The following is an 11,733-nucleotide window of genomic DNA, read 5'->3' on the forward strand; positions in this document are numbered from 1 at the left end:
CTGCTACAGTGAAAATGATGGTTCTCATGTGCCCTAACTACTTCTTTCTTTCTGTCTTCTGTTAGAGAATAGTGACAAAGAAACTACCTCACTGGAAATGCCCTCATTACCAGCTTCTGATGGGTTTCAAAATCCAGTCCAGTCTTCAGGACTAAATTCCAAGATCTGTAATTCCACAAATCAATTACTTGATCGTTCTGTCTCTGCCCCTGCTTCAATTTGCTCATCCGAATCTAGCCTCGCAGAGCCCATTGATCCTAGAGCCGTCAAGTCTTTTGAGTCTTCAACTGAATGCCAGATAACCCCAGAAAAAGAACATCCTCTCTTACTACAGCATCTTTCCAATAACGCTTCCTTGGCACATAACGACCCTTCTCCCCAGGCAGGGGAGGTAACCTGTTGCAATCCAGCTTGCCTTTCACAGAAGACACTCAAAGAAACATTTATTGCTGACAGTCTAAAGGAATGTAACGCTAAAGAACAAGACTGCAGTCAGGAACATCCTTTGGAAGTGACACAAGAAACTAGTGTGGCTGACACTGCTGCTAAGCACGGGCAAAATAAAGATGTATGTCTGTCTTCAGAACAGGAGCAAAAGCATGAGCTTCCCATAGACCATCAGATCTGCAAAGAACCGGAGAAGGAACATCTGGAGAAGCAAGCTGAGACAACTGACCCAGAACCTCCTTGCCATGTTGGTGGGGTTGAGAAACCTGTTGTGGAAGAAGCCAGCCAGCCAGAAAATCCTCCTGCAGAAATGAGAGGAGATGGACTGGAGAAAGCAGGTCTTTCCTGTGTGAAAGGGAGTATCCAAATGTCAGCCTCCCGTAGCTATATGCATACGGAAGCCTTCATGGAAGTAGATGTAGTTGAGCAGTCTGTAGCTGAAGCGCACAGCTCGGCAAGCCAGCAGAAGCGGCAGGCTGAGAACAGAAGTGTATCTGACCTGAACTTGGACGCCTCTTCTATGGAGGTCGAGTTGCTGAAGTCTGCATCCTCCTTGAGTGATCCACTTTCCGCTGGTGATGTTCCGCAGTCTAAAAGCACTAGTGAAATTCCTGCAAAGTATAATGAGTTGTCTAATTTGGTAGCTGAAGGCAGCTCTTCCCCCTCCAGCATCCATCAGCTGGACACGGATCCAGGAAGACCTTCAGAAGAGCCATGTTTCTCTTTAGCATCAGCCTTGAAAGAGCTGCACAAACTCTTGATTATCAGTCGGAAAGGAGAATGTAAAATCCTTGCCTCTGAAGAAGTCTCTCAGCTGGAAATGGTTCACAAAGAGCCAGCAGCGCAACAGAAGGGGCTTTCTGAAGATGAGCAGAAAGGCTCAGATCCAGCCAGCCAGGAACAGAGTTGTTCCTTCTATGAGGTGAGGTCTGAAGGTGGAGGAGCGGAGGGGAAACAGCCTTGTGATTCTGGCGTAGGAAACATCAGCATTGGGTCTGTCAGTCACATGCAGTCAGCTCTCCGAGAAGGTGCTTTAGAGATTCAGAAGTTTTCAGGTAAGAGTGATTTGGTCGTGGTGAATTCTGCAGCGACGTCTGACCAACCACAGAGCTCTGAGCAGGCGGAGGTTTTGGTAGAAGGTTGTCAGAGTCCAACTGGTCTGACTTTGGAGCGAAACGCATCTGTTTCCTCTAAACCTGCTTTGGATGAAGGTGCACCTCAGGGTACTCGGAGCCTGTTTGCAGGAGCACCTGGGAGAAGCAGTAGTTCTGCTCCTGAAGGTGCCTGGCCGTTGGGTGGGTGTGAGGAACCACTGCTGACCCCACCAGCTGGCTATACTGGACTTTCCTCGGATGCTTCTCCACCACCTGCTTTCCCTGCGGCTGATATTGATCGGATCCTCGGTGCTGGTTTTACCACGCGAGAAGCTCTTGAGGCCTTGGAACAAGCGGATGGAAATGCAGATCTTGCTCTTCTCATTTTGCTAGCCAAGAGTATCGTTGTTCCTACGTAACTACGGAAGAGGTAGCTGACTGGGGTGTCTTTTCTTTCAAAGGACGTATCTAAATTATACACCATAATATTCAAGCAGAATGTTGAGCCAGATTTTTTAATTATTTGCAGCCAAAGTAACTTGTCTCTCCTGTTTCACTTGTTAGATTTGGCCTTTTAAAAGAAAGAAAACATCCTAGCATTGTGTGGACAGGATAGCTTTTAATTATGCATACTGGATTAAAATTAGTGTTTTTATTTAAATGTACAATTTTAGAATAAGCTCCAATGTTACGAATAAAAAGCAGAAGCCATTAAGATCACCGCCCTGTCCGGCACAAAGCAGATTGTGAAGTGAATTGGCTGTGCGTGTGTGTGCACAGGACAGGAGGTGCACGCTGAGTTCGGTATGGCGCAGACACGAAACAGCGCTTGTCCAAACGGACTTTGTGGATTTGTTTTAGCTCTCCCGCCTTTTGTAACCCAATGTCCGTCTGTGACGCTGATGAAACTATTATGGCAGCTACTAAAGGTATGTAGATGCCCACAGACATGTAACACTTTGCAAGAGGAGTGAGGGGTGGAGGGGGTTTTCGGAAGTATGTGCTTTTTGTGTGTGCACGGGGAAGGCTGATGCCTATTTTTGCCAAACCCTTTTATGCTCTTGGGCCAGTGTGTTCAAGTTTACAACATGGGGATAGAAGAAGGGAAGGGATAGAATTTGGTGCTACCAAAACTTAAGAGACGTTTTAACTTATTTGAAGATGTGCTGGTATTAATTGTAGGGGGGTGGTGGGAAGGGAAAAGGAGTATTCTACTTTTTTTTTTCTAGCCTTGCCCCCATCATGTTTCCCCATACAGAAGAACAAGCTCAACGACTTTAAGGCAAAACTTCAACAATGAAATTGTTTAACAAACCAACCATGTATTATGGCTCTTAATCCCCCTCTGCCCCCGGAAAAATGAACTGTTTCAGTGGATGCATTCTGTATGCACCGAGCGGGGATGTGATCAGAAGAATGAAGAAGTCTGCTCTGCACTAGTTTATCTCGATGTTTGGGGATGATCAGCCTCTCAGCTGTGGAAATGCAAACTGCGGAAAGCCTGTAGCGGCTGGTGGGGTACTAATTTAATACCTCTCAAAGAGTGAGGGCTCCCCAATAGGGTTTATGAAACAAATGCACTGACTTGGCTTCTGCATTATAACCATCGTGGCCTTCTGGGAAGTCCCTGGTGAGTAGCCTGCATGAGGACTCACCAAGGCTGTGCTGTAGGAAGCCCTTTCCAGATGCTTTTTTGGGGGATGAACTACTTTGTGATGCTTTGCAAAGCCCCAAAACACTGTTGGGGCTGGGGAAGGGGAAGGAAAGTGTGGCTGAAACATGATACCAAATTTTAAGAAAGAACTTTTACTTAGTCCCACTTGCAAATCTCAGAAGTGGCTGTGTGTCAAGTGTTCATCTTGAACTTTTTGCTTTGAGCTAAACCTGAAGTGATGAGTCAGCAGCGGCTGGAAACATGTTTTTGTTCATGGCTTTCATTTCTTGTTATCATTGTCTCAGGCCTGTGTTCCTGGTGTTTTGTTTTCCCTGTTGCTTAGCAGATTTGCCTACGTGTATGTTAGGCTTTTTTTCATACAGGGTGGCATTTAAAAACAACACAAATATGGTTTAATCTGTGAACCTGCAGGAGTTTCTGATGTCAGAGAGCGGTGGTTGTCAAATTTTTTAGACGCTTGGGCAGCCAGGAGATCCTTTAGAATAACGAAGAACTTTCAGGCATTCCTCTGTCTGTTGAATGGAGCTTCTGCATGAGCTGTGAATGTACCAGCTAGGCCTGGGGCTCCCAGACACATTTAGCTCATATCCCGCTACTTGTGATGCCGGCAGCAGGCATTGCTCCGTGCATATGTCAGAAGCAGTGGGCTGTTTGGGGACCCCTTGTCAGAGCAGCATTGAGTAATTCACTTGAGGCTCTGTTCAAAATGAGTTACTGAGGCAAGACTACAGCTTTATGATCTTTACCATGCAGGTGGTCAGTTACCCCTGCTGAAGTTTTTTAAATACTCTCCTTACCATGAGCACCTCAAATCAGTGAAAGCCCCCTCTGTAAAGGGTAACGCTTGGGCTGGTACAGGAGTACAGTGTCATCAGATCTCTCTCTAGAAGCCTTAGGAAATAAGATAGATTAGACCCATTCCCATCTGCATCTGGTTCACTATCAAAAGCAGTAACAAGAATGAAGCTCCCAGCTCTCAGATCCAGAGCGTCCGTAATCTAAACAGCTGAATCTGCTCCCGATTCACGCCACGGGTCTCATTGAGGTGGTCCTGGGGGTAAGCCCCCATCCAGTATGCAGATACTGGCTGCAGGTTGGCCCTCTTGGATGCGCGAGAGCTGAATTTGCACCCTTAGCCTACAGGTTCATCTACTGCCAGCTGCTTGAAGCATCAGATGTTAGCCCTTCTACGTTATACCCATTTCGTATTTACACTTTATGTTTTTAGAAGCAATTGCTGATAGCTAGACGAAGTGCTGCTGCTTTGCACCAAACTGGTTAAAGGCTCTAGTTTTATGGCCACGTTTACTTAGACTGCATATACAGAATTTATGCTATAAAAGCTTTAGAGTATCAGCCAACTTGCTTCAACGCTCCGTTTTATTCTTTCGTCAAATACAATTTTTGAAATCTGCCCTTCTGCCAAAGCTGTACTGAGGCATTTATCAATAGTGCTAGAATGTCCTGGGTAACTTTCTCTGAACTGCTAGAAACAAAGTCTGACCCCCAACTGATAAATACTTGTAAAACTCTTTTATCAAGCTGGTCCAAGCCTGGTGATTTAAATCTCTTTAATTTCAGAGCCTTGCTTTGAGTGAATGGCTACGTGCTGCTAAATTAGAGAATAATTTTTTTAGGAGCAAGATTTATGTTGGAGAAAATCTGGGCAGTGGTGAGTATTTAAGGTTAAAATAAAATGTAATAGAACATGTGTTTAGGGAACGCTGTCTAAAAGTTGTCTTCTGTTTTAACATGCATGTGTGTCCTCTCTGCTGATGCACACATCCTTTGCTCAGCCCTTAGCAATCCCTTAACTGGTCTCTGTTCTTACCTGGCCCACAAAGTGGGAATACTTCTATTTAAGCAGGGATGGCAGACCTCTACAGCTTGTTGGCTAGAGCAGGGGATAAAGTTAATGCCAAAAGCTGTTCAGGTTTCCAAGGAGCTGTGTACCCTGGCCTAAAATAAGGTTCTTTGCTCTCTTCTCTTGCCCCTCCTCGTTCATCAGTGCTCCAACGTACTAATGTCACATCAGCTTAGCAAAGTTATTTCGGTATGAAAAGCCCATCTATAGAGAATAAAGCAACACTCAGAAGCTGTTTCATAAAGATGCCAGCACCTGTGGGGACCCTTGTGGGTCTGTAGAGCTTGTTTCTGGGTGTTTCCTGAAGCCCCTGTGGTCATGTACTTTGCTGTTGGTTTCTGGGATGTATTCTTTTCCTTAAAGATACTGAAGGAATTTACTGAGCCTCTCGCTGAATGCATGTTTCTGTACATGAGGCTCTAGGTGAGTTTAGAGGTGGTGTTTAGCAAGATACCGACATCTGAAAATTGGCACAGGTAATTCTGACAAGAGGAGGAAATTATTTCCTGGTGACCTTCCCTGGTATGTTTACCTGCTGCTGGACAGAGCTGAGCTACGCTGCGTTATTGTGACAATCTCTGCCTTGTTGCGACGTGTGTTCAACTTTCTATGTAGACACTTGGTCTCCAGGACTGTTAACCTTGTACCTCCTAGATATGTTCCCTTCTTTCTGTCTTTGTCTCTCCCTCTTGCCATCTCCTTTCCTCAAAAGTAGCAATATTTAAGTGTTCTTGCTGAATGCTTAACTTCCAGATAAGTTTTCTTTAAAACACTATGCCATTTACAAATAAAAGGAGGAACAGATCCTAGAGGTTTCGTCACCAGACTTGAACTTCTTGCCAAACGGCTCCCCAGAACTCTAACGTGAATTCAAAGAGGAGAAATCACGAGGTATTTTTGCCCGCCTCTCTCGGAAGTCAGCTTGGGAAATGGGGTCGGTTCCGTGTACATCATTCCCTTCTGAAGCGTTCAAGAGATTTCTTCCTGCACTGTGTAGACAAGGCTTAGTCCGTGATCCAAATGCATAGCGGTTTGGGTTACTCTTTGACTGATGCTTTTTAGCTTAAGAGTTTTACAAACTCACTTAAGGAACTTGAGGGAATCAATACTCAGGAATCCTAAAGCTGGTTGCATTTGTGTCATTCATTCTTCTGGGCTGAACATACTGCGGTTGTCCTCGCAGGTGGCTGAAGGGAGGAGTGGTTGTGTCATCACAGAATGGGATGTGGTTCTGCCCAAAGTAATACACACTTGATTCTTTTTTTGATTTTTTTTTTTTTTAATATTGGGGGACTGTTTATCAACAAAATTGATGTGTAAGAAAAATTTGATATTTAAAAAAAATTAATAAACACTTTATCATAATGTTGCTTGATTGGTCTGTCTGTATTTCTGAGGTCAGCATCCCTGCACTCAAAACCTTCTCTGGCTTTTTTTTCCAAAGCCAACAGAATTTTCTTAACATAAATGTTGCCATTTTGAACATAACGAGTAGAAATCTGTGGCTAAAATTATTCCAGTTGGCAGGGCCTGAGAACAGGCATGAGAAATTAATGTATTTCCCTTCTGCCGTGATGGGCTATTGAATCCTTCAGGCAGGACTTGGAAGTGGAAGAGCATTGGAGTACGATACAAAATGTAGCACTTGGCCACAGCACTGTCTGCTGGAAAAATGAATGAGGCACTCCTCATGTCTCCTACGTAAATACCTCATTTCCAGATGGATTAGGAGACAGGGAGACAGTTGTCTTTTTTTTTTTTTTTTTTTTTCCTTCCTGGAGCTGGTAGCTAATCTCTTAGGACATCAATAAATTGGCATTTATATCCCCAGAAAGCTCATGACAGTTTTAGTTTTAAAGTCCCATTCTCCTGGTGTCATGTAATAGAACAGGTTTTGGAAAGGAGGAGTAGAGGATCTTCTTCCTCTGAAACTTGTGGCACAGTCAGCTAACCTGAAGCGGCAGCGTTTGTCTCATGGAGCAGTAATTCCTTTTTCATATCTTGAAAAACAGATGCACTTTTCCTTGGGATAAGCCACTGCATTTTTGACCATTTTAAATCTCGGATAACCAGGGAGCAGTCAGCGTTAGTACCAGATGAGCAGAGATGCTTAAAAATGCGAAGGGTTATGAATCAGTTGCTGTGACAAAGCAGTTCTTGGACAGTGGTTTCCTTCTCACGTGTTCAGAGCTCTATGTGCGATGCTGTTGTCACTATTATAGCTAAGTTATGTCATTAAGGTGGATATTAATTAGGAGGGCAAAACTATGTTTTGAATTCTGCTCTTGGGGTGGGAAAGGGGAAGGTTTTAATGTGTGGGCTATAACAGCCCCATTCGTACATGGGTCAAAATGTTGGTTGTGATTTCTTCTGCTGGGAGATGCTTTAAGGACTAAATGCTCTGTTTGAAAACTATTTTGAGCACTTGGACCTTGTCCGTTCTGCTTTTTGAACATGATTTTCTTTTGGTACTGTATACAAGTGCAAATTAACTAGGCTGTTACGGTTGTGTTCACATTTGGGGTTGTCCCAGTCTGTCTGAATTGGGGCATTAGCACTTTTAAATCTGCAGCCCCTTGTATGGCCAAGAGCGGTCAGACCCTATGTAATAAATGTAAAGCTTACTGCAAGTTGGTGTGCTTTCTTTGGTTATCTTTTACGGATGCCTTAGGAGTAGGACAAGGGACTCCCCTCAGAGGTCTAGAGTTTAAAAATGACATATGAAGGGGTTTTTGAGTAGTCATGTGGGTGCAGAAGCTGCATGAAGAGCAGGAGCCGGATGCAGAGAGGTGACCATTGCATCATACCACTTCCTGCACCAGAATAGTTTAGAAAATGGTCAACAGAAGAAATGTGACTGAGCCATCACTCATAAATTCTGCAGTGACACTCACTTAGGTCCACTTCCTCGCGTCTCTGCAGTCTCATGGTTTTAGCACGTGCCTGGCATTGCTTTGCCAAGTGAACCACTTTTTGGGCAGGTTTGTCACCAGAATGGGATTTGGGAAATCCTGCTGGCCAGCCCAGCTTTTGATTCACTCTGGCCTTACATTGATTATCTGCTCTGCCTCTTCTTTCCCTGGGGGTAAACTGGGGGTGAAGGACCCCCTCAGAAGTGTACTGCGGTGATCACTATTACATAATTGTCTCTGACAACCAAGCTTACTAATGACAAGGTGCTGTCTTGATTGGCAATAAAAACATTGAGTCACACAGACAAGGATGTGAGTGGTTGGTGGTTGAAATCCGTCACAACAGCAGCTGCCAAAGCAGTGTCTAGTTTTGAGTCCCTTTGTTAACAAATGAAAATGGGAAGCGTTTTATAATCAAACCCTTGTGCCTGGTTGTGGAAACGGAGGTGTGCTCAGAGGGCTGCATGTTGTTCATGAGATGCATGCAGGGCTCGCTGTTTACTTATCCTGATAGGCCTGTGGTTTCTTCCTTGTTTTTTCCTAATACTAATTTTTTTCCTGCCTAAATCTATACTACAGCTACCTCCTGAAATGTTTCTTGTGTCTGTTTAATTTCCTTCCGGATCACTGGCAACATTATTGAAGTGCCCTATGACTGCTCTGCATGGTAAGCTATGTATCTTAAGAGGATGGGTGTCTTGCGCTTAGCACACTTTGCTGCAGGAGATGAGATACACCTCAGTGACTCATTCTGTCCTTCCTTGCTGTCCTTTTATGACAAGCGCCTGATGGCTCCTCTCATTGTGGGTAATGTTCTTCATGCTAACTTCGGGCTGTAAAGACTGAGCAAAGAGTTAAAAATCTCTTGGGAAGAGGGCAGGAAGCAGACCAGGTTGTGGTGGGCGTGGGATGGTGCCTCCTGAGCTTGTCCAGGGAGAATGGGAGCTGTCTTTAAATGCTGGGAGCAGAGAATTTCCTATGTAAATCCGTAATTGTGTGGTGGATGCTTTAAGGGATTACAACCAACTCATTTTACTTGGAGTGAAACAGAGACTTGGGGCCTTCAAAACATCTCGGAAAACTGTAGGAGACCAGGAAGTCTGCCGTACCATGGGATTATACAGGTGTATACGCTGTGCTGCATCTAGTGCCTTCAAAGCAACGAAGAATGCAAACAGATGGGCTTACCTGCTGGCTGGTGCTGTACAGCTTGTTTTCGTTATACCCTGAGCATGTTCTAAATGCTATAATTCATCAGTAAAGAATAAAAGGGTGTGCTGGGTCTGTTGGGCTGCTTTAAAAGGGGCTGACTTCAGCTTGCTGGTCTCTCCAGTAACTTGTTAGGGATCAGGCTTAAATGTTTCATGCTCAGAACTGCTACTAAGTAGTTGTGTGTGTGTGTGTTTTAGTGGGGACGTTTCCCTCTAATCTCCCCCCAGTTCAGCAGGAGAGGTTTACCTTCATCCCCAGGTGCCAAGACAAGCTCCGATCCTTGTTGGGGTCTCACCCAACGCAACACTTGTGGTTCTCCAGCCACTGGTGGGGAGCTGACAAAAGGAGAGGAGTTTTATGCTTTGGCTTGGTTTTAACCCAAGCGCTAATGAGCTGCGCTCTCTTCCCTTCCCTGGGAGTTTCTCCCATAGTTTCCAAAGCTGTTAAACTGGCTGGGCCGTTCCTGCGACTGCAGGGAAAAAGCAGGCTTGGCCTGGCGTGTTTTCTCCATCCCAGTCCTTGCTCAGCCCTTCCCTTCCCTGCCAGCAGGTTATTTACAGAGGAAGGGGTGGGAATGGTGCAGGGAATGCGCTCCTGAGAGCTGCTGGCTTTTCCTTTTTTAATTGCTTTTACTTTCGGTTCCATTTTCAGTTATCAGGGTTGAATGTTGCAAGGGCAATAAGCCAGCCCTGAGGGACAGCCCCAGCATCACCACCTTTCACCTGAATCTCAGGAGAAGGGTTATTATTAATTTTATCTCTTATTTCTGTAACCCCCCCTCCATTAAGCCTTTGCACCAACTCCTAGCTCTGTCCTGTGATGGTGAGTGGGGCCTGTATTTGGTTTTTTAGCATCTTTTCCCACCGATGGAGGTTTGGCCTTGAGCAACACTTACCTGGCCCATTTTTGGCTCCAAAGGGCCATGCCACCAAGCACATGAACCTAAGCAGAGACATGGATCTCCTGTTCATCTCAGGGGTTGCTGAAGCCCTCTGTGGTGGGATGCCATGTGGACCCCCTCCATTTTTCCCTCATGCCACTGAATCTTTCTCTTTCATTTGAGGCTGGCCCCTGCCAGCACCCCGAAGTGCACCAAAACTGCGGGTTGGGCCCTGGCTAGGAGACCTGGGGGTCTGGTGGCCACCTCACCTGGTGTCCCCGAACTGGGGCCTGCTGTCCCACCATGTGTCCTCTCAATGGGCACTATGACTGTTGTCCCCTCGTGTTCCCTCAGGGGGCTGTGAGGGACCCAACGCCATCTCCCCTCATCCTCCTCACATGCCCTTGCTGAACCCTGAGCTGAGAAGGACCCAACACCATCTCCCTTCGTGTCCCCTTAGTGGGTCATGAGAGACCCAATGCCATCTCCCCTCACCCCCTCATGTCCCCTTACTGTCCCCAATGCCACCTCCCCTCATGTCCCCTCAATATGACAATGCCATCTCCCTTCACCCTGTCACTGCACCCAACACCATCTCCCCTCATGTCCCCTCACTCCGCCAACAGTCCCCTCACTGGGTCATGAAGGACCCAGCGCCATCTCTGCTCATCCCCTCACAGCCCCTTGCTGAGCCCAGGGCCGTGAGGGACCCAGCGCCATCTCCCCTCACATCCCCCTCATGTCCCCTCACTGTCCCCAGCGCCATCTCCCCTCATGTCCCCTCACTGTCCCCAGCGCCATCTCCCCTCACATCCCCTCATGTCCCCTCACTGTCCCCAGCGCCATCTCCCCTCACGTCCCCTCACTGTCCCCAGTGCCATCTCCCCTCACATCCCCTCACTGTCCCCAGCGCCATCTCCCCTCACGTCCCCCTCATGTCCCCTCACTGTCCCCAGCGCCATCTCCCCTCATGTCCCCTCATGTCCCCTCACTGTCCCCAGCGCCATCTCCCCTCATGTCCCCTCATGTCCCCTCACTGTCCCCAGCACCATCTCCCCTCACATCCCCTCATGTCCCCTCACTGTCCCCAGCGCCATCTCCCCTCACGTCCCCCTCATGTCCCCTCACTGTCCCCAGCGCCATCTCCCCTCACATCCCCTCATGTCCCCTCACTGTCCCCAGCGCCATCTCCCCTCACATCCCCTCATGTCCCCTCACCGTCCCCAGCGCCATCTCCCCTCACATCCCCCTCATGTCCCCTCACTGTCCCCAGCGCCATCTCCCCTCATGTCCCCTCATTGTCCCCAGCGCCATCTCCCCTCACATCCCCTCATGTCCCCTCACTGTCCCCAGCGCCATCTCCCCTCACATCCCCTCATGTCCCCTCACTGTCCCCAGCGCCATCTCCCCTCATGTCCCCTCACTGTCCCCAGCGCCATCTCCCCTCACGTCCCCTCATTGAGCCCAGGGCCGTGAGGGTCCCGGCGCCATCTCCTCTCATGTCCCCTCACTGTCCCCAGTGCCATCTCCCCTCACATCCCCTCACTGTCCCCAGCGCCATCTCCCCTCACGTCCCCTCATGTCCCCTCACTGTCCCCAGCGCCATCTCCCCTCACGTCCCCCTCATGTCCCCTCACTGTCCCCAGCGC

General features: G+C 47.4%; 1 protein-coding gene across 1 annotated transcript; it reads left to right on the forward strand.

Annotated features, from left to right (window-relative positions):
- Nucleotides 1–82: 82 nt before the first annotated feature.
- On the forward strand, nucleotides 83–2,542 carry RSC1A1 (regulator of solute carriers 1). Its single transcript, XM_059830072.1, has one exon. It carries the CDS (start codon nucleotides 98–100, stop codon nucleotides 1,958–1,960), a length of 1,863 nt encoding a protein of 620 aa, XP_059686055.1. The 5' UTR covers nucleotides 83–97; the 3' UTR covers nucleotides 1,961–2,542.
- The last annotated feature ends 9,191 nt before the right edge of the window (nucleotides 2,543–11,733 follow it).

This window comes from Gavia stellata, chromosome 27 (genome assembly GCF_030936135.1).
Source record: "Gavia stellata isolate bGavSte3 chromosome 27, bGavSte3.hap2, whole genome shotgun sequence".
Taxonomy (NCBI): domain Eukaryota; kingdom Metazoa; phylum Chordata; class Aves; order Gaviiformes; family Gaviidae; genus Gavia; species Gavia stellata.